The sequence below is a fragment of the Kogia breviceps genome, chromosome 4 (genome assembly GCF_026419965.1).
Source record: "Kogia breviceps isolate mKogBre1 chromosome 4, mKogBre1 haplotype 1, whole genome shotgun sequence".
Classification (NCBI taxonomy): domain Eukaryota; kingdom Metazoa; phylum Chordata; class Mammalia; order Artiodactyla; family Physeteridae; genus Kogia; species Kogia breviceps.
The window spans coordinates 9,424,559-9,448,530 of record NC_081313.1 but is presented as its reverse complement, the minus strand read 5'-3'; the positions used below and the strand labels follow the sequence as shown (position 1 = coordinate 9,448,530).

General features: G+C 41.1%; 2 protein-coding genes across 2 annotated transcripts in view; both read left to right on the top strand.

Annotated features, from left to right (window-relative positions):
• The window catches only part of CTNND2 (catenin delta 2), a 961,852-nt gene that overhangs the window by 439,069 nt on the left and 498,811 nt on the right, over positions 1-23,972 (top strand). The window lies entirely within an intron of this gene.
• On the top strand, positions 19,483-19,989 carry LOC131754537 (ubiquitin-ribosomal protein eS31 fusion protein-like). Its single transcript, XM_059060288.2, has one exon. It carries the CDS (start codon positions 19,483-19,485, stop codon positions 19,945-19,947), a length of 465 nt encoding a protein of 154 aa, XP_058916271.1. The 3' UTR covers positions 19,948-19,989.

Below are 23,972 nucleotides of genomic sequence, written 5' to 3'. Positions count from 1 at the left end.
AGCTGAATGATTTAAGGTAATGCCTCACTATTTTGACAGCAGTCATATTTGCTTGATCCGAAATCCCTAAAAACCAGACAGCGTAAGAGTACAAGAGTTAACTGCCAGCGGTTCACTATTTGTACCAATGTTCTCTTAGCCTCTACCCAAATATTCTAAGGAAAAGTGAAAAGCATTACCCAATGAAAAGAAATTCTTCATAGACCATTGAAACCACAATAGAAAGATAAACTTGTAAGCGGTGGTTTTGTGGTCATATCAAGATAGGTGATGTGTACTAACTTGTAAACATTTTTCCCTTGGGTTGAATTTACCTCCCTATCAGGTGTGTCTACTCTGTCCAAGATTACCCTCATATAGTTGTTAAAAAAACAAAAGCAAAAATAACTTGCTTTTCAAAGACCAGGTCCTGTAGAGTTGAGAGTTTGGTTGTCATGATAATTGTGGTATAAATCATGATCTGCTAATAAAACAATGAGATGTAAAAACTCCACCTGTAAAGCTATGGGACTGATTTCACTAATAATCATTCAACACAGTCTCATTCTTCTTGGCATTCAACTTGTTCTAGTCAAGTTAGAAAAGACATGACTAAGGGCCAGTTATTTCCTTAGTCAAATATTCTTAAATGTGAATCCACCAAGTTTCTATGTTAAAATGAGACCCTTATATATTGACCAAAAGGAGGACGGTTCACTTCAGGTCATTCGAAGGTATCTTGGACCCTTTCCATTCTGTACAATGTTATAATTTAGTTGGAAGGAAAAGACAAGCAAAGAAATATCTCTGATAACACAACTGTAGCTTCAATATTACACAATTGTTTAATATTATTTTTTACTATAAAGTGTATTAAAACCTTACATTTATATAGCACTTTACTTTTTTCAGTGTTTGGGGCTATCCTTTAATTAAATTCTAACAATAATCATATGTGTTTAGTCCATATTTCTTGCTCTACCCAGATATAATGCCCTCTGGGCATGTCCCCATACTGGATAGGAAATGGATGTTATTATTTACAGAAAAAGAAACTTGTGAGAAGCAGTTACAGGGAAGGTTGTTGAGTGTGTAGGTGTGTGGAGCTGTAAATATGTGAAGGTGATTCAGAATCAGCTGGAGTTGTGTTCAGTTTTGCGTCCAAAGTTTCCCTACCTATCTGGGCCCTACATTGCCTCACCTGAAAAACATGAATGGTAATACTTATCTTGCATTATTATTGAGAAGTTGGAGTGAAATTGTGCATATGACTCACATAGTATGTTGTCTGGCACCTAGTAAATCATCCAAGTAATAACTTTTATTGGTAATTATAGCTGAGCACAGAAGAGTCAAGTGGGAATTTAAAGGCATTCTGAAATTCTGAAAAGTCATTAATAATGGAAAACTATTGATAGAGTTACAAGTCCATAAGTGGATAATCCAAGTTAATTAGTTTCCCAAATTCTTTGGTTGGAGTCCATTCACGTTTAGCAACATGAGGTTGTCTCTTTCCTTTATGTAACTATAGGACATAAGATGCCCAAAGCAACCCTGCATTTAAAGATGGAGAGTAGGGCTTCCCTGGTGGCACAGTGGTTGAGAATCTGCCTGCCAATGCAGGGGACACGGGTTCGAGCCCTGGTCTGGGAAGATCCCACATGCCACGGAGCAACTAGGCCCGTGAGCCACAACTACTGAGCCTGCGTGTCTGGAGCCTGTGCTCCGCAGCAAGAGAGGCCGCGATAGTGAGAGACCCGCACACCATGATGAAGAGTGGCCCCCGCTTGCCACAACTAGAGAAAGCCCTCGCACAGAAATGAAGACCCAGCACAGCAAAAATAAATAAATAATGATGGAAAGTAGAAAAATACAAAGGTTTAATGGTTTCAGCTTTTGTTTTGCCTTATCAGTTGACTCTGCAATGTATTACAATATCCAGGTTCTTACTTTAACTTGGTAGCATTAGGAAAGCTGAATACATCAATATTTAGGCATTCCTTCTGTCCTGATTAGAATTCACTCTTTTTTTTTTTTTTGGTGCTAGGCGGGCCTCTCACTCTTGTGGCCTCTCCCATTGCGGAGCACAGGCTCCGGACGAGCAGGCTCAGCGGCCACGGCTCACGGGCCCAGCCGCTCCGCGGCACGTGGGATCTTCCCGGACCGGAGCACGAACCCGCGTCCCCCGCATCGGCAGGCGGACCCTCAACCACTGCGCCACCAGGGAAGCCCTAGAATTCATTCTTTATATGGGTGTCTCCGCTAAATTCCTTGAGAGGAAGAGTCTAAGCAAGTGTTTTGCACACTCAAATTAGACGTATAATAAATGCTATTGGACCCAAACTGATTCAGAATGGTGTACTGGAAATTTTTATGCCATTAGTTGTTCACTTTTAGTACTAGGGTGGAGAGAAGGCAGTAGGAGTTAGTCATCCCCTGCTCCTTGTGTATCTGGAATCCTAAATTTAATTTCTCGCAGTTTGGCTTCTCAAGTAAGCTTCGTAAGTCATTTAACCACTCGGTCTTACTGGACAAAAAACAAACCAAAAAAAACAAAGACAAAAACCTCTCATCAGGGGCTTCCCTGGTGGCGCAGTGGTTGAGAGTCCGCCTGCCGATGCGGGAGACACGGGTTCGTGCCCCGGTCCGGGAAGATCCCACATGCCGTGGAGCGGCTGGGCCCGTGAGCCATGGCCGCTGGGCCTGCGCGTCCGGAGCCTGTGCTCCGCAACGGGAGAGGCCACGGCAGTGAGAGGCCCGCGTACCGCAAAAAAAAAAAAAAAAAAAAAACCTCTCATCAATTCTATATTCTCTCACTTTCTGCCAATATCCAGTGTAGCTCACACAGGCTGTGCATGTGAAATAAACCTCATGAGCCACATTGCCTTGTCTGCAGTGTGAATGAGAGACTTGCTTAATTTATAACTTCTACCTTAAAGACTTTCCATAGACGTCTGATTGGTGGTTCAGAAAAATTATCCCTGTGGAAGCAGCACAGATTTAATTACCACACCTCAGCTTTGCTGGGCAAATGCAAATGGCTGACAAGGAGATGCCCCAGAAGCACACAGAGCCAGTGAGAGGCAGGTGTACACAACACAAGTGCTGAGGACACTTCAAGGGTCATGTAAGATACTTTGTAATATAGTAACAAGAGCTGGGAAGCAACCATAGGAAACTTGCTGAACTAATGAGACTCATCTAAGGGGCTCGGTTTGAACATATATAATGACATCAAGACTGAGAAATTACAGTTATCCTGGTCTTCAAAGATACTTCATGAGAAAAAAAGAAAAATTTCCCATCCAATATTCACGATGATGCTCCAAGCCAAGCCATGACTTTGGAGTAGACACATGCCAGGGCCCCTTTTGTCTTGGTGCCCTCTCTCTGATTTTCCACCAAGAAAATCTCTAGTCCCCACCTCTGTCTTTTGAAAGCTACCCAGTGCCCGAGGCCAAGGTCAAATACTACTTTCTCCAAAGTAGTTTTTTGATTCTCGCTTCTTGATTAAGTTTTGTCTTAGTCTGTTTGGGCTGCTGTAAGAGAAGTACCATTGCCTGGGTGGCTTATAAACAACATAAATTTACTGCTCACATCTTTAGAGGCTGGAAGTCCAAGATCAGGGTGCCAGCGTGGTCTGACTCTGCTGGATTCCTCCTCAGGGTTACAAACTTCCAGCACATGGCAGAGAGCAGAGAGAGAAAGCAAATGGTCTTATGACTCTTATAAGGGCACTAATCCCATTCATGAGGGCTCTACCCTCATGACTTCATCTAATCCTAATTACCTCCTTTGGGTCTACCACCTAATACCATTGGAGAGGGAGGGAAAGTAGAGCAACTACTTTTTCTCTTTCTCCTGCGCTCTCCTGATACCATTTTTGAAACTTGATTCTCACTGTTATAAAAATATTTTTTGTATTACAATATTTATGTTCCCACTGGATAGATTGGAAGATCTTTGATAAGTCTTGCTTATTTAGAGGAGAGGGGGTGGAGAACACAGTATCGTGCCCAATGCATAGAGTAGGGGCTAGTAATGAATTTAATCATTAAATATATAATAAGTATCTAAATAAATAATTAATCAAAGTCTTAACCATACAAACCATGGTGGATTTTTTTTTTTCTTCCAGTTTCACATGGCCAGAATGCAAAAATCTGCAGGTACAAAGGTTTGGTTTTTCTCTAGACAAATCTCAGCGGAAACCAAATGATCATATACAGATATCTCTCTTGTTTGTGTGCCCTCAGCTCCAAACAGCATCGATGCTTTCCTTAAGGCTCTTATGTTTGCTGCTTACCAAGGAAGAAAGGGCCCTTTAATTCTAGCCAGGCTTGGTCACATGCTCATGCAGGAGCTTAAAATTATAAGAGGGGTAAGGGATATGTTCACACTTGTCACTGCAGTTTCACTGGGATGGGTGCAGCTCCTTTGCACCCTGAGGGTTATACCCAGCATACCCATTGGAATAGCTGTGTGTCCTACAGAGACTCTTCTTAGATACCCTGACCTCAGACTTTGTCCTGCTATTCATAATTGTCCTTGCTAAGTTCCTCCTCAGTTCCTGATTCAGTAGTTGGTCTTCTTACAGCGTTTTGACTGTGTGCCTACCTGCTGTATCCTCTTCGTGGTGCACCAGGAGAGGTTTTTAACTCTCTCCTGATATGAACATCTTCCCTGGGAGAGGTGACGGCACCATTCCCTCTCTTGTTGTTGACTGTACCAGTGAATTCTTCTCAGCATCAGTGAGAATAAACCTGCTTGGGCTCCCTCCTTTGCTCTGGAAGCCACTGTGAATGCTGCCCCATCCAGAACTCAATATCCCCTTCTCAATTGAATGGATGCCCTTGGGATGCCAGGCGTTGCTTAAGTCTTTATTACTTGGTCTAGAGAAAGCTTATTACTTACAATAAACTATGTGGACATTCAATGCCCGGAGTGGGCTAGGAGATGCTATAAGTCACAGTTGCTTCTTATTGATTTTGCATTTTCTCTCCTCCTCCTCTCATGCTATTGGCATGCCTCTGTTGTGTGCCATAAAATCTTTGAGAATGCAATTGTCATCTATTCTCCTTAGTCCTGTACTCAAAGGTTTTAGCTATAAAATGAATCCCATTACTTTAGCTCTTGAGGTCTGGCAATCCATTTTGTATTTTCTGCTGAAGATTTTGACCTGCCACTAAATTTTGAGTATGGGTGACACTGCTAAAATTTAATCAGTAAAGGTCTCTCATCTTAGATGAGACTAGGAAACATTTCAGTTTTATCCATTTCACTCTTTGTACCAAACTTGATGTCACATAATTGCTGGTCAGTCTAACACTTTCATACTGTACATCTTCCCAAATTAGAAAATATGCTATAATAAAAAAATCAATAGCAGCCCTAAATATCTGTAAGAACCTGTTAGAAAATGTAACAGTATAAGATCTCAAATTCAGCGGCTACAGAACTATAACATTCTTGGAAGTTATTTCAACCAAAACTGCTTGAAATCTAAATGCAGAAACTTATAGACGTGATAAAAGTGTTATCTATTGAGAGACTTTGTGTACAAACTGCACATTGAAAAAGATGTAAGTTCTTCCCCAACACACTTATAGATTGAATACAGTTCCAGGTAAAAAACCCAATTCATTAAGGATGAGGCAAAATATAGGAAATAAAAATTAATCTAAAGTTTATCTGGAAAAAATCAATGGGTGAAGCAAAAAAACTTAGGAAAAGCATAATAAGAGCCGAAATTTATCTTTAATTATGCAACAAAGGATGGTACTGGTGCCAAGCATTTTATACAAAGCTATGGCAAAGCATGAGAGAATTCTGCTGAAAATTATTGCAGTTATCCCATAAGCTGTCAAGTGAGAATCAACACGTTAGTAAGAGTTCTGTTAAGTTCAATGTTTTCCAACAGTCATAGGACTCAAATGAAAATCCACCATAAGAAAAACCAGGATGAAGTAAGTACTCATATCAGATGAGAGCCTCGCACAGTGGTACCTTTCATTCTTCAGCATTTAATTTTAAAGGCAAGAAATTAAAGAGGTTTGGGGGATGTCTTTGGATATTAAAATGTTTGCTCCTGAAAATAAAGGCTGAGTTGTTTTCATATGGTAACAGGAAGGACAAGTCATTTTGCCAGCCCAGACATAGATTTATTCACTTTAACAATCTTAATAGTTAAATGGTACCAAATTCCAGTAGCCTGTGGCTTTACTTTGGGAACTAATGTCATATTAAACCTAATTCCTGTTCTTCTTAATTAACAGTTGTATTTATTCCCTTTGTCATGGGTAACTCCTACCTGGAAATTAAGTCTTTACAATGACAGGGAGTTCCCATACCAATTTTTCTCAGAATGATTTTGGCATGATACTTAATGAACCCCTTTTTTGACCTTTACAGAATGAACTGTCTGAGCTTGTAAAAGTCATTGTCAATATGTGTCTGTCAGATAGAGAGGGACACGCTGATTAGTAGCATGTGTCACCTATTTGTTTAGCATTTACTGTCAGTACATACCTTTATCAAAAGCAATATTCTCTTCCTGGAATTTATTTACAGACGTTGATAACGTCACTAACTGTGCTTTAAAGACAGTAGGAAACAATAAATTCTGAGTATAATCAGTCCTTGTTTCTCCTTGTTAAAGAAAAAAAAATGAAAGAAACTTTATTTCAGTAGAAGAGGGTTCAAATGTGTCTAATTTCATTTCTTATACTACAAAATATGTCATAAGATCCTATACAAAGAAGATAGAAAACAATTAATAGCTAGAAAATGCATTAAAATTATAAACTTTGTACCAAATAGTTAAAATAGAAGGATTTGGAGACTGAGAAATCTAGATTGAAGTCCAGCTCTGCCCATACTAGTTGTGTAATTTGGGGAAGTTTCTTGACCTAGCAAAACCTCAGTTATTGGGGATATAAGTATCTACCATGTTAGAACAATATAAGCATTAAATGAGTTATAGAATCCAAGTGATTAGCATAGGGCCTCGCAAAAAATATTAACCCTCAGTACCTTGGAACCATTATTATTTTTATGGTTTTGCTCAGATAAAGACAGTGAATTTTCTGTTTCCCAGGAGGAATGTTCTTCTGTGTTAACTGTCATAAAGCCACTGAAGCAAGCTGAGGTCGTGAGAGGTTCTGCTCTATTCCATAGTTCAGGAGTTAGGTAAATAATAATTACTGATCATCGAAGTAGACCTCTCTCCCTATGGTCCAAATAAGGGGATATAGAGTAAAAGTAGGAACAGAGATTTTTATCTTTAGATATCCTGGGTTAACTCCCTACTCTAGCAGTTACTTATTAGCTGTGCAAGTTTGGACAAGCTTCAAATTTTTGTCTACAAAATGGCAGTAATCATCTTTGCTACTTCCTAGAACTATGCAAGAGGACATGCATAAATGTTCGTGCAATAAATGTTCATTAATCCTGTTGTTTTATTTTGCCCCATAAGAAGAGGAAACCGTAGCTCTGATGACCTATGAAACTGGCCAGTGGTCATGCAGCTAGCAAGTGGCAAAGATTTAGAGGTTTTACTACCTCTTTGGGGTTTAGTGTTAGTGGGGGAGATAGGGTGCTTTTAATTCACATGCAGTGAATTAAACAACTAAATTAAAACGGGTATTTGAGATGAATCCACAGAGAGGTTGGATTTTGAAAGACAAGTATAAAGTAGGGATGTGTAGAGATAAGAGAAAAGCATAAACCCATTTAACTATAACTTATATAATTATGTTTTTTTATTAGGACCGGCATTGAGTATGATGAATAGTTATGAATTAATAATAACCCAGCAAATCCAGAATCCAATATCAGAGCTGGGTACTTAAGGGAACCTTGTATTTGGTGATCTTGGCGTCATAAGTCACAGGATAAAGATGATGTTCAGCGCCTGATGTTGAAAATTGGCTCACTACATGGAGAAAAATTAGTTTTATCTCAATATCAAATCATATAAATTCATAATTTAGAATAGTATATTGACAACCATGAGAAAAAATATTTCTTAAACAAGATACACAAAGGCCAAACCATAAGTTGAGAATTTGATGTATTTTACTACAGCAAAATAAAAGATTATTACTTTGAGTAAGGACATCATACACATAGGTGAAAGCTGGGAAAAAGTAATTGCAGCAGGTAAAACTGATGAAAGATTCATATCCAGAGTATGCAAGAAAGTTTAGTCCACATCCACTAGAAGGGCAAAATCACAAAATACAAAAGAAAAAAAAATGGGCAAAGGATATGATTAGGCAATTCATAGGAGACAAACAAATGGTAAGACTTGTAAAAATAAGTTAGACCTTACTAATTGTGATGGTTAATTCTCTGTGTCAACCTGACTGGCCACGGGGTGAGAGAACCCTGACTGATACACTAATAATCAATACAAATGAAAACAATAAGGATAGACTATACCCGTCAATGTAGAGAATGCTGCAAAGTCAAATAAAATTAAATCCTGGGGAGGATATGGGCAAAGAGGCACTCACATCCCATGTAAACAGGTGCAGACACTTTGGAGCTGGATTGCAAAAAGCCCCAGGACCCAGTGTTTCTAGCCCTGGGTAAATACGAGGGGGAAATTCTCCCACAGGACCATAAGGAGACCATCCCAGGAATTAACTCAAGCATTTGGTGTGGACACAGAAACTGAAAGTATTCTAGTCTCCATAATTTGAGTCATCGATAAAAGAAGATATGGTGGATATACCCAAAGAACCATTAGGCAGCAGTCAGAAGTAATGAACTGGATGGTTACCCAAACCTAATGTTGTTTGAAGAAAGTTTCTTTAAAAAGTTATTATAACATGTATGTGTTTTTAAAATTATGCATGCAGAAATACCACCTTTTATCTAATAAAGATAGAGAAGATAAATAGGATGGTTATACATTTAATATGTTAAGAGGATATATTGGGGTAGGCGTGGCATGGGTGGGTATAGGGATAGAGGATGAAGGAAAAAATAATAAAATAAAATTGAACAAAAGAGGGACCTCACAAAAAGCCTTCTTAAGTGTGTGCCGTGAACTAACTTGTGACCAAGATGCAAGTGACGAGTGGATGCACCAAGGAGTCCTGAAAAGAAGGGGAGAAGCCTGGCAAATAAACACCACCTTAGCCAAGTCGTGAAGATCCACATCAACAGGGATAAGTCATGTGGCTGGTGTGCACCCTTGTTCTGATGTGAGGAAGTGCTCCCTTCCCTTCCGGGGTCTTCCTCCCCAAAACCTACAGTCTCCGTTTTATCATGAGAAAACAGAAAGATAAATCCCAATACTGGACATTCTACAAAACACCAGACCAGCATTCATCAAAACTGTCAAAATCATCAAAAACAAGAAAAGTCTGAGACACTGACTCAGCCAGAAGGAGTCTGAGGAGACATGATGACCAAAGGCAATGTGCGATCCTGGTGGATGGGTTCCTGGGACAGAAAAAAGACATCAGAAAAAAACTGAAAAGGAAATTGAAGAAACTATGGACTTTAGTTAATGACGATGTACCAATATAGGTTTAATAATTGTGATAAATATGCCATACTAATATTAGATGTTAATAATAGGGGACAAATTGGATGTGGGGTATATGGGAACTCTCTGTAGTATTTTCTCAATTCTTCTAAAACTATTCTAAAAGGTATAGTCTAATAAGTAAGTGGAGGGCTTCCCTGGTGGCGCAGTGGTTGAGAATCCGCCTGCCGATGCAGGGGACGCGGGTTCGTGCCCCGGTCCGGGAAGATCCCACGTGCCGCGGAGCGGCTGGGCCCGTGAGCCATGGCCGCTGAGCCTGCGCTCCGCAACGGGAGAGGCCACACCATTTGGGAGCCTCTGAAGGATTGAATTAAAAAATATAAATTTCAGGAACCGCGTGAAGGCTCATGGCTGACGGAGCAGGTCAGGGACTTAAAAAAGCCAGAGGAGACCAGGCTAGTGGTGAGAATGAATAGGACACAGGAATTAAGACTGCAAAGCACTGGAGTTAATAGCACTTAATGGAGTGAGGTGGTAAAAGGAGGGGGTGGTCTACCATGGTGGTTTTCAAGGTGAAAGTGGAATGCCGGAAAAGTTTACAAAAGAAAGGAAAATGGTCTAATTAAGTATTTAAAACACTAACAAAAATATGATGAGAAAGTCCCGAATGGAAATTCACAGAGGTGGAGAATTTTCCAAGCAACTGGCCTGTGTGCCTGTGGGGTTTCTGGTCTTAAGCAGACAATACTTAGGAGGCTGTCTTTTGTCAGCCACTGCGACATGATAATTTCTGTTTGTAAGGAACCGTGTCAGTTGACTGACTGACTCCTCTGAAGATGGATCCAGGTTTCAGTGCCCTGTTGCTCCGATGAGTGCAGCAGCTTTACATCTTTCTGTACTGAATTTGAATTAAGGGGGTCCTGGGTTCAGTGTGCTTACTTCGGTATCGATTTATCCGACTTCCAACAGCATGGCTGACCCAGCTGATGTTGGCTGGCTTTCTTCCTGTGTACTCTTAGAAATCATCAATAAAATAAGACCAAATAATATAATACAATACACAGCTTATCTCCAAGGAAAGAAAGGGAAATCTCCAGGTACCAGAAATGGAGGAATTGAAGCTGATGGAGCTTAAACTCAAGGCTTTACGATCCAGATGTCATCCAAGAGGAAAGAGGACCAGATACTAAAGGCTCACTACCATATACTGAATACTTTTGTGTCATCCCACCCAAGCTGCAACTTCATGTGTTGGGACCTAATCCTCACCGTATTGCTATTTGGAGGTGGGGCCTTTGGGAATTGAATCATCATGGAGGTGGAGCCCTCAAGAATAGGATTAGTGCCCTTATAAGAGAGGCCCCAGAGAGCTTCCTCATCCCTTCTGCTGTGTGAGGACACAGCAGGAAGGTGGCCGTCCGCCAGGAAGAGGGCCCTCACCAGACTCCAGCCCTGCTGGCACCCTGATTCAGACTTCCAGCCTCCAGAACTGTGAGAAATAAACTTCTGTTGTTTATAGGCCGCCACCCAGTATGTGGTACTTTGTTGTAGCAGCCCAAGCGGACTTCGATATCCACCAAGAAAGAAGGACATGATTTGAAGCTGGATGAGAAGGGAGCTGGAACAGGGTCTCTGCACGATGCCTGGGGACTGAAAGGGCAGCCCCACCTGTGGAAAGAGCTCAAAACTCCTCGTCACTGATTTGGGATCGCCAGGGAAGCTTGCCCTCTCTGGTGCTTACGTGGGGGAATTTTTCTCCTTTGAGAAACCAGACGTGTTTGAGGGCAGGGTCTGAACTTACAGCTTGTCTGTTGTACAGAAACTTGAGCTGAAAAGAATAAACTGAAGACTTGTCTAGAAACCCTGAGGACCCCAGCATTAGGTGAACATAACACTTTTCTGCAAAGCCTTTCCACACGGTGGATCGTGCAAGAACCCCTTAGGAAAGAAGAGAAACCCCACTGATGATAAGCTCGGAGTTCAGAAATGTCAAGGACAAGACAAATGAGTCACCAGGAAGGAGTCAGCAGTTCCAGCCAACTAGACGATTGGGGGTCCAGGAATTTGAGTGACTAGAACAAGCTGAAAGAAGCCATAAAATAAGAGACTATAAAATGTTTAAAAGGCCCAAGTAGAATTTCTAGAAATGAACAAGTATACTCACTGTAAGTAAAGCCACCTGGGAATGTTTGACTGACTCAAGGACTGTCCCTATGCTCCTTGGTCATTTCCGGATAAACACCTTGCATACTGTGTCTGGAGAGTGATCTGAAATCTTGCTGTTCTTTTGACAGATCATCTCTGCTGTGGTTTACACCGTGGAACCACTGAGATGGTTTCATTCTCCCCCAGTTTTTATCCTGAGTGAGTTTGCTTTGATTGAAAAGTACTTCATAATCCCCCCCCTTTTTTTTAACAACAAGAATGTCATAAATGTATTTACTGTTTATCTTAATGACTTTCTATTTTATGATCACACAATGATAAAATTATTTTACCCTTTCACCCTCACCTCCAGTGGCCAGAAGACCTGATTGATGCTTAAACTGTCATTCCAAAGGATCATATAACCTATTAGGTTGCTGTGATTCCCTCTTCGACGGGCTGGGGACCACCTCGATCCCAGGGTACCTGGCACCCTGGAAATATCAGAACAGTACAGTTTTCTTTTCTTGTTAATTGAGCCTTGAGTTTCATACTCCCTGCTGCTTCTGCCATTTCTTGGTGTAGATTAATGATTCCAGCTTGGCATTTTACACTGAGACATTTTAAACTCTAATTTGAATTAATAAAAGAAGAAAAAGCAAATACTTTAGTTAAAAGAAAAAGAATAGCACAGTATCACGAAAAGCTAACGTGTACTTTTAACCCTATTCTTTTATTAACTAAATTTAAAAATAGGAAGTTTTTCTTATTCATCTTTATGTCCGCTAAAAATATTGTATATGTGTTAGATGCTTAAAGACTTACTCAACGTTTTAAATAATGCTGCGTATACAAAAAAATGGAATGTTAGTCATACAGGACAACTGATTGGTCATAATTCACTGGAACTAAATCCCCAATACCTGCTGCTTAAATAACTTTAAAATTTCTATAAGTACAAAGATACTCCTAGGAACCCAATCACCTTTTTAAAAAATCAAATTAAAATGTACTTTTTTGTTTACTTAGTTATTTTTTTACATAGCTACAAACACAGAGAAAACAAACCAAATTATATTTCAAAGGCCAGAACCTATTACAAGTTATTTACCTTCAGGAATGTTCTGAGTAGCATTGGGTACCAGCCCAACTTAGAGAACAGGAACTGACACAATAGCCACTCATCCCAGAGACCTCAACTGTCAGGACTCTCCCCAGCCTTGGACATGTAGTAAGACTGGTCCCAATGAGGGAAGAGGAGAGAGGGGCTTCTCAGGGTTGGTCCATTTGAAATAAAGCCAGGACAAGTAGAAAGCACGCAGGAAGAGGAAGGTGGGGAGAAAGAGGGAAGCAATCACATGGTCTAGGTGGCCTGTCGTGTCTGGGGTGGGGGCAGGTGAGCCTGGAGAGCCTGGCTCTCCTCACCCTCTGATGGAACCCACAGCCTGTGCTGGTTCCAGTGACACCTCCCGCATGTGTGGGCCACGGTTCAGACCAACTGCAGGCGATGACGTGGGTACCAGCCTTGTGGATTAGCTTATGCCTGTGCTCTTTGGATGGCTCCAGTGAGTACCCTTGTGAGTAATACCACGCTTGGGCCTGGGCGTCTGGGTCCTACTGTGGGCTCTATGTCTTTGCTGTGTCCAGCCCCTTCTTCTTGACCACATCCGGGATCCCTGGACCCTGGAAAGATGGCCATAACACCGTTTTCTTTCCTTGTTAATTCTACCTGTGTAACATTTCTGCTTCTGTACATGCGTGTGTGGAAACCTGACCAACACATAGAACATTGTTTGCCCCTTAAATGAGCCTGTCACAAAGAATTGGTAGGTTGATGGGGGGGTTGGGAAGCAAGTGAATGAGAAGGCATCAGTCACTTTCATACTGACAGTCTTACAGAACAATGATGAACTGGGACCTTGGAAATGCTGTCATCCTGTCAGTATCTCAGGAGTCTGGGAATAAGTATGCTCTTTAGCAAGTAATTTTTTGACTGTCGTTATTAGAGGCATGATTTTTTTTTAAATACTTCAAATTAGAATGCAAGATGGTAGCTGGTAATTTTGAACACTTTGGAAAAGGAAGACAAAGGAGAGAAACTTTTCTTATTGTTCATAGTAAGTTTTACACTTGAGTCTGTAAACTTTCCTCTACATGTGATGTGTCTTAGTCTAGTCTTGATTTGATGGTAGAGTTTGGAAGACATTGGCTAGTCCATTTTGCCATAATTTCTTCAATTTTTTTCAAAGACGGTGGATCCAAACGAACTCATGAGTAAACTGACTGAGGAGTGTCAGGGTATAGGATACACTGATAAAAGTTCTAGAACTCAGTGATAATCAGTAGCTCTTCCAAATGAGCTACCTTCCAGGTGAATGGCTATAGGACAGAACAGTCTCTTTTTAAAAATTGTTTTCTCTTTTTTCTTTTTTATGGTACGTGGGCCTCTCACTGTTGCGGAGCACAGGCTCCGGACGCGCAGGCTCAGCGGCCACGGCTCACAGACCCAGCTGCTCCGCGGCACGTGGGATCTTCCCGGACCGGGGCACGAACCCGTGTCCCCTGCATCGGCTGGCGGACTCTCAACCACTGCGCCACCAGGGAAGCCCTGTTTTATCTTTTTAAATTAGGAAATAAAAGTCCCATGAAATTTATTTTTAGTTGTACTCCCAAACTGTTTCCATAAACTCTGCCGTTAGGGAAGGTTACTCAAACACGGCCATCTGGGGCTTCCCTGGTGGCGCAGTGGTTGAGAGTCGGCCTGCCGATGCAGGGGACACGGGTTCGTGCCTCTGTCCGGGAAGATCCCACGTGCCGCGGAGCGGCTGGGCCCGTGAGCCATGGCCGCTGAGCCTGTGCGTCCGGAGCCTGTGCTCCGCAACAGTGAGAGGCCCACGTACCACAAACACACACAAAAAAATGGCCATCTGTACCTGTGGACTGAAGTTGACTACTGTCTTCGACCACATTCTGTGTGAGTTCGTCCCCGTATGCTGTAGCAGTACCCACATTCTTATAATGAAATTCCAAGAAATATCAACAAACTCTAGATGGATTTGGTTATCTTCTCTGTAGTATTTTCTGAGAAGCTAAACTGGACCACCCTGCTAAATTTATTTAATCGCCTTAATCGGTTTTAATATTTTCAGGGTCTGAACGATTTTGGAGGGAGAAACAGATGTTGTGTGATAGCTCTGAATTTTTCAGGAGCTGCTCCTGAAATAATTACAGATCGGGAATCATACAGTCAAAAGTCATCTTCATTTGAGTCAGTTTGGCAAAATAAAGGTGACAGGAAAGCTGTCTCACTTTTGTTTGCTTAATCCTTGCATTTCAAAATTGGGACAGAGATCATGTGAGAATGCCCAGGTGCACAGCTGCTACACTTATTATGTTTCAGATTTTTTACCGTTTGCTGCAACATGAATATCCATCTACAATAATTGAGAGCAACCCATGAATTGTATTCACTTTGTGAAAATAACAACACGGACTGGAAGAGAATGCAAAAAAAAAGAACAGTCTAGTTTGGGGTATCTTCTACTATTTCAAGAAGAACTTTGAGTACACATAGTGAAAGTTTTCTAAAACAATATTTTACAGTTTAATGGGAAAAGGTATGCAGATTAATAACAATGTGAACAGTAACTATGTGAAAATATAAGATATATTTAGTAATTTTTAACATAATTATTTAAGAAAAATGTGTGCTCTGAAAGACAAAAACAGTTAGATGTTTATGAAGTCTAAAGAAAATATTTGGCAGGGAGAAGAAAGAAATATCTTTTCAATGAGGGAAATCAAAGCATAAAGGGAGAAATCATTTTGGGATTCCCTACCTGTACTCAATGTAGCTTAGAAAGATTTCCTTCTTTCATGTTTTTTTTTTTTTTTTTTTTTTTTGCGGTATGCGGGCCTCTCACTGTTGTGGCCTCTCCCGTTGCGGAGCACAGGCTCCAGACACGCAGGCCTAGCGGCCATGGCTCACGGGCTTAGTTGCTCTGCGGCATGTGGGATCTTCCCGGACCAGGGCACGAACCCGTGTCTCCTGCATCGGCAGGCGGATTCTCAACCACTGCGCCACCAGGGAAGCCCTTTCTTTCATGTTTTTAGGAATTCATAGTAAATATGATCACAATGAATGAACACCTACATCAAACCCGTGATTGACTATTCCTATAATTTTAGTTAATAAAGCATATGAGTCCATCTTGGCTCTTTTTATCTCTTAAATCCCATATTCTAAACAATACCCAATCCTGCCACCTTACTTTCATGATCTAGCCAGGATCAACCACCTCTTACCACCTCCTTACCTGCCTGGTCCACTGGCCCATTGAAACTAAGTTGTTACCTTTACCCCCTTGCCAGCCTCCCAGCTTCAGTTCCCCAACGGCCTGTTCCCCACACCAGAGTCAGCATGATCTTTAAAAGCATAAATTAGGTCAGTTCACTTCCTAGTTCAAATACTTCCTAGGCCTTTCAGATACTCAGAGGAAACATCAACGTTTCTACAGTGACGGACCATTCTCCTTCTTGCTGGAGCCCTCTTGCTCCACTGAGCTCGTCTTTTGATGCTCAGCTCCTTTCTGGGCTGTAGGCACACTGTCCTTGGGGTGCTCTTTCCCCCCCGAGACATTGAAGATGCTCCTCCCTCACCTGGGGCTCTCCTGACATCTCATCACCTGCCTGCTCCCTCTCAACATCCACTCAGTGAAGACCCCACAGTACTTTATTTAGAGCTGAACCCTTGACACTACGTATCTCTGTTTCCTTTATATCGTCTTCTAACATACTCTATATTTATTTACTTCTTTACTTTATTATCTTTCTCTCTCAACTACAAATGAAGGAATTTTTGTCTGTTTGGTTAACTACCAAATTTCCCAATGCCTCAAAGAGGTGTAGGCACATTGTAGGGTATCAGTAAATATCTGATGAATGAATGAAAAATCCAACATATTTACAATTTAGTTTTAGAATCATTGACCTAGATATAATCTCAAAAGTGAATCTTAGTTCTGGGTCACCTCTAGTTAACAAAAATTAACTCGAAATAATTAATTAAAATTGGTTCTAATTAATTTTGGCAATCTCTGTAGAGCTTGCCACACTAATCAGTTGAGAGTGGAAAAGAAAACCAGAAATCTGTCTCTCTCATTTACAAATAAAATCATATTTATTAGGAACACTTTTCTGGCTGTCAAAGCTTAGATCGACCTGGAGTTTATGAACATCTGTCTCCTTCATTCAGTGCTTTCCAATTCATTAAAAAACAAAAAGAAAAGAAAAGAAATTGAGTCAGTGGTTGCTCTTTTGCATGACAAAGGAAAAAAGGATCCTTAAGATTAGTTTGGTTTTTTTTAATATTGTAAACACATCCATATATGCTTTCTCGAGTATCTAGGACAGCTAGAACAAGGGGTTTGTGCTCTGACTTAATCCTGGAGAAGGATAAGTCAAAAGTTGGGACATAGGGATGATGCCAGGAACTGCTTCTCTCTCTAACTCATAAGATCGACGAAGCACAAGTGATTTCTCAAAACACATAACTGGGAACCATGTTCCCATTATGCATCTGTTTATAAGCCTGAGCAGGCAAATGAATGTGATCTCTGGTGTAAATTTCTTATTAAAAACACAAGTGAGAGACTTCCCCAGTGGTCCGGTGGTTAAGGCTCCACGCTTCCACTGCAGGGGGCATGGGTTCGATCCCTGTTCCGGGAACTAAGATCCCGCATGCCGCATGGTGAGCCACCCCCCCGCCACAATAACACACACACAAGGGAGAGATAGAAAAGTGGTTGTACAAAAAGCCAAGACACCCAAAGGGTAATTAATTAGCCCTTCTTATGGATTTGTGGATATTTACATAACCGCACAGTTTAAGGGATGGATGGATAGATAGATGGATAGATAGATAGATAGATAGATAGATAGATAGATAGATAGATAGATAATAGATAGATAGACAGACAAAGACAATCTTACTTCTTTAGACACATAAGTACATTTTCAAGTTTTGTGCATAATTAACATGAGAAATAGTGCTAAGAGTGTACCATATACCAAAAATAGGATTATTATTTGAATAAATTTTCTAACTCGACCAGAAGCAATATAATATAATTACAATACACTTGAAATGAAATGGTAAAGCGGGAGCATTTTAATTGGCAAAGCTATCATGTTGGACTTATGCGATTAATCTTTTAGAGGAATGGCAAACAGATTTTTAATGAGTTTTAAATGTAAGAGTAAGATTGATGGATAGTCCACACTTCATCAAGACTGCGGAGTGAGGAGTATGCAAATACAGAGAAGGGAGGGCACCCATGCAGAGTCCACATGGGACAGAGGCAGTTTCTGGGTAGTTAATTTGGTTGTCCTTTTGCTTGCTTCTTTACACTGTGGTGGTTTATTTGCTGTAAACCAAAGTTAAGAAACACATAGATTGGAATGGTAGCAGCTCATTTCTTTGTTGAATGTGTAATTATTTAAACAAAACACTCCATAATATAAAAGTCAGTTACTTTCCAAGACCCCAGTAATGGAATTTATTTCCCATTTATATTTCTAACTTCACTTTTTATTTGAATTCCTTTGCTTCAGTTTTCATGTTGACATTTTTTCTCATTGTAGCCTATTTCAGTATCCAGCTTATCATTCTGAAGAATTTCTTCCATAAATGCACTTATAATATCCTAAGACTGAAGCCTGTGGCCACAAACGGTGAACAGTATCCACTACCACACCAGGGAGGGGGCAATGAAGATCAGAGAAGCCAGAAGAGGCCAAGGCCAGGACTCAGGTTGAGAGGAGAAGTTTTGCAGATATCAGTGCTTTGTAATAGATCAAATCCAGACTGAATGCCAGGGATCCAGGCCGTGCCTGAAGTGGGAGAGGAAGGTTACCTGAGTCCTCTGCCTGACAAGTCATTAAAAACAAGGCATGAATAGCCTAGGCTTTAAAACTAGAACTGTGGTCTCTCTAGTCCTCAGCTCTTTGCTCTTAGCCAGGAGTTATGCCCTCTGTTTGGTCCAAGTGGCCACAACTTGCAGAAGTGTGATTAGATATCTTCGGATTATAAGGAGGAGAGGGGCATTCATTTGTCAGCAAGGTCAAATTTCAATGACTCTCTGTGGACGCGTTGAAATCATCTGCTATGGCCTGAATATGTCCCCCCAAAATTCATATGTTGAAATCCTAACCCCCGAATGTGATGCTATGAGGAGGTGGGGCCTTTGGGAGCCACTTAGGTCATGAGGATGGGGCCCACAGGAATGGGATTAGTGTCTTATAATAGAGACCCCAGAGAGCTCCCTCATCCCTTCTGCCATATGAGGACACAATGAGAAGTCTTTGACCAGAGGAGGTTCCTCACCCGACCATGCTGGCACCTTGATCTCAGACTTCCAGCCTCCAGAGCTGTGAGCAATAAATATCTGTTGTTTATAAGCCACACTCTGGGGGGTATTTTTGTTAGAGTGGCCCAAATGGACAAAGACACCACCCTGGCCTGGTCACTCACCTGGTTACCTCCTGCCCTTGTTTTCCTCTGTCACCTTTTGTTAGTTCAACCCAGACCACAGGACTCAATATACCTGGGTATCAAATAACAGTGTAGCACCCTGATAGTAACATCACTCTATTCTTCTGTAAATTTTTAAGCTTCACCAGGAATTTCTGTGGATGCTACACAGCATCTCGCAGAAGCAATGACTCAGTCCTTATTTCTTTCTAATCTAAAATTATTTCTTGGAAGATAGTTTCCCCAAGCCTCGAGTACAAACATTTGAATTTTTAAAAATGTCACTCTAGCTTTCGGATCCTCCATCTACAGCAGCTCCGCCGCCAATATGCAGATTTTCGTGAAGACCCTGACGGGGAAGACCATCACTCTCGAGGTTGAACCCTCGGATGTAATAGAAAATGTAAAGGCCAAGATCAAGGGCAAGGAAGGAATTCCTCCTGACCAGCAAAGACTGATCTTTGCAGGCAATCAACTGGAAGATGGACGTATTTTGTCTGACTACAACATTCGAAAGAAGTCCACTCTTCATCTTGTGTTGAGACTTCATGGTGGTGCTGAGAAAAGGAAGAAGTCTTACACCACTCCCAAGAAGAACAAGCATAAGAGAAAGAAGCTTAAGCTGGCTGTCCTGAAATACTATAAGGTGGATGAGAATGGCAAAATCAGTCACCTTTGTCGGGAGTGCCCTTCAAATGAATGTGGTGCTGGAGTTTTTATGGCCAGCCACTTTGACAGACATTGTGGCAAATGTTGTCTGACCTATTGTTTCAACAAACCAGAAGACAAGTAATTGTATATTGGTTAATAAAAGACATGAACTAATGAAAAAAAATTTCACTCTATTGTTTACTCATCTGTGAGGCGTGGTGGCTCAACTACACAAAAATCCATTCCAGCTTTGAAGTTCAAGGATTTTATAATACTAGTTCATTGGAGCCAAAACATGCTCAAGATGAGTTAGGTCATCCACATTGAAGGGCAGGGGAACAGACTCCACACTGATCTTGAACCCTTGTCTCTGGGCTTAATCCACCCCTGAGAAAAGCCAGTCACAGAATTCTTGAAGCTAGACTAGCAGATACATTCTTAGTTCTAATAGCTGAGACGTTTGTGAGCAATCTCTGACTCTAAGTCTCAGTGGGTCTACTCCCACCTGGCCTGTTTCTCACCCCTAGGGTTTATTTTTACATTTAGTCTCAGGTTCTTTATTTTGCGGTGCTCGGGCCTCTCACTGTTGTGGCCTCTCCCGTTGCGGAGCCCAGGCTCCGGACGCACAGGCTCAGCGGCCATGGCTCACGGGCCCAGCTGCTCTGCAGCATGTGGGATCCTCCTGGATCAGGGCACGAATCCATGTCCCCTGCATCGGCAGGCGGACTCTCAACCACTGCGCCACCAGGGAAGCCCATAGTCTCAGGTTCTTATAAAAAGGACTGGGTTTGGCCTGCCATGGGGACTGTTGTGCCTTCTGCACTCTGTTTGCATATTTGGCCATGTGCAGATAAGATTTGAAAATGCTTCACTTATTTATTCACACAGTTGATCCAATGAATTTTTATTTAGTGGCACTTTTATTCCACAAATTTCCAGGGCTTGAGATTCAGCAGTAAACAAAACAAGCAAAGTTTCTGCCTTCATGAAGTTCACACCTACTGAGGGGAGAAAGAAAATTGAAGAACCATAAAGAACAATGAGGAAAAGAGTGAAGGGAGGGGTGCTATGGTGAAATGATGCTTGAGCAGAGCACCCTACAGGAAGAAGAGAGGGAAGAAGCTATGTCCCAGGGTAAAGTACTAGGAGTAGCAAGTGCAAAGGCCCTGAGGTATTTACAGGAGACCAGCATGGCTGGAATGAGGCCAGATTTAGGAGCAGATAGAGTAATGCAGCAGGGCCACTTTTGGGGGTAGAACATTAATCAATTAATGAGGATGGCATAGTAGAAAACAGCAGAAAAGTACATTTGGGGTTCTCATGCACACATCTCTCAATATGAAAATATGAGTGAAATCTAGTGTCTCAACTTTTAAGCTCTTCGGATGTAAGTTAAATTCAGAAGTTGGCTGGGCAGGGCTTCCTTGGTGGCACAGTGGTTAAAAATCTGCCTGCCAATGCAGGCGACACAAGTTCGATCCCTGGTCCGGGAAGATCCCACATGCCTCAGAGCAACTAAGCCCGTGCGCCACAACACTGAGGCTGTGCTCTAGAGCCTGTGAGCCACAACTACTGAGCCCGCGCGCCACAGCTACTGAAGCCCATGCACCTAGAGCCCGTGCTCCGCAACAAGAGAAGCCACCGCAATGAGAAGCCCACGCACCACAATGAAGCGTAGCCCCTGCTCGCCTCAACTAGAGGAAGCCCACGCGCAGCAACGAAGACCCAATGCAGCCAAAAATAAATAAATAAATTTATTTTTTTTTTTTAAAAAGAAATTGGCTGGGTAATTAAGGAAACAGATGACAAATATTAGACATAAATTTATTCTCTGCATTTTTCCACTGAATTTCTTCCTTAGGTCATCCGTTTTCTATTCCTTCTTAGATTATTGTTTTCTGAGACAGCCCTATGCTGAGTGAGATGAGAAGCTTTTACCAGGCTATTAGTGAGGAATAGCAGAGTCTCACCTATGTTGGAGGCACCCTCTGACTATTGTAGAATGAACTTTTGAGGGAAGAATGTACTGGAAGCAAGACCATTAAATCTTTTGTCAAAAGGGCATGAGAGCTCTGTCCATTCCATCTGGATGATCTTGTCAAAATGATGAGTAAATATTATTGTTTGAGAAAGGTTCAGCTTCATCAAAATTCAAAGTGTAAACTTTGCAATATTGCAACATCATTTGATCAGATTACTTCAGGTATTAACCATCATACCCTTTGTCGGTACACAGACCACAAGGTTTGTGAGAGGTCAGGAGAAGAATGTAGAATCTGATTTCATCTGAAGGTAACTGCAACATGATATTGACCTAAATGTATACGTAAAATCATAAAATATTAAGCACAAATAAAATATTGACTGAACACACACTAGCAGATGTACACATGACTCCTTCCACATGGGTTAAAAATTATATTAGAATAGTTTTATCGTTATTGTCATTTGTTTGGAAGTTTTAAATGAAAGTATCTTTCAATATCTTTCTGCAAGTTTGAGGATTCATGGTCTGTGGAAAAGAGGTGCTTTCCTTGCCTGGTGGAGAAATAAAAGAATTATCTGGAAACATTTTCCATTCTGAGATCAGATACCTCAGTTAGCATATGTGCTGATGAAGTACGTGAAGGTCGGGCAGCTCTAAGTCTATCACTTTATTTGTTGTTTTTCTTCTTGGCTTTTAAAAAGTGCAAAAAAGATGTATATCATTCTTTTTCAATCTATTGTAGTTAATAAGACAAAGTAATACCTTTCCATTGCCTACCGCCAAGTAGAACTTAAAGCGCAGTTTTCATATTTACAACACTACTTATTTTTCTAAATTGGCAAATTTAAGACTGTTTCCAGAGATAAGATTTCAGTGAAAATCTAGTACTCTGGTCCTCATATTTGGAAGACAGAGTTCTTTTTATCACCAACAGTGTTGTTGTACTATAAATAGTTTAAGCTTTTTTTGAATTAATTTTTATTGGAGTAGAGTTGATTTACGATGTTGTGTTAGTTTCAGGTGTACAGCAAAGTGAATCCCTTATACATATACATATATCCACTCTTTCTTAGATTCTTTTCCCATATAGGTCATTACAGAATACTGAGTAGAGTTCCTTGTGCTATACAGCAGGTTCTTATCTATTTTATATATAGTAGTGTGTATATGTCATTCCCAGTCTCCCAGCTTATCCCCCCTCCCTTCCCCCTTGCTGACCATAAGTTTGTTTTCTGCATCTGTGACGCTATTTCTGTTTTGTAAATAACTTTATTTGTACCATTTTTTTTAGATTCCACATATAAGCTATATCATATGATATTTGTTAAATAGTTTAAGCTTTTGAACTCTGTAAACCAAGGAGTAAAATAACAATAATAAAAGCAAAACTTGTAATATCTCCTTTATCTGTGTCAAGCCCTCTGCCAAGCATTTTCCATGCATTGTCTCATTTAACTTTTACCTTCTTTCTTTTGCCTTTGAGTCAGACCAGCACTATAATCTCTACTATATAGGTGAACAAAGTGAGATGACCGAGTTCAGGGGATTATCCCCTAGTATTTGCATGGAGAGCTAGTTTTTGGAATCAAGGAACCCAGTGTTTTTCCTCTTATACACGTGAATCACCAAATCCAAACCATCTCTGCAAAAGTGAACTTCCTAGAACTGTGTACTCTGGGAACTTTTTCTAACATGGTCTTGTATCTTGTCCTTTATTTTCCCCACGGTAAAAATCTCACATCCGATCTCCTGGATTGGGGTGAAGATAAGATGAAAATAGGATAAATAAAAGTTAGGAACAGGAGGACCAGGCTGCAACACAGTTAAGCTTACTGGTTTACAACAGGAGCTCTAAGAAACTTCAATATGTGAATGTGCCCTAGGAGTCTCCAAGGTACGAAGTCACGTCGGGGAACAGCTCTTACTGCGTTCCCCTTCTCCCAGACAGAGAAATGATGAACTGGAGAGGAAGATTTGCTTGCTCTCTCATTCACTTCCCCGTCTTTTCATCCATTCTGCTCAGATACTGTCTTCTTGAAGGGAATTTCACATTCACACATTCACCTGGAATTCGCCAGCCATCAGGCTGGTGTGAAAATGTGCTTTAGGACGACTCATTCCTGTCCATGTTTCCTGGGCTCACAGTGTTCCCAGTTTTCTCATGTTACTCAGAATCCAAC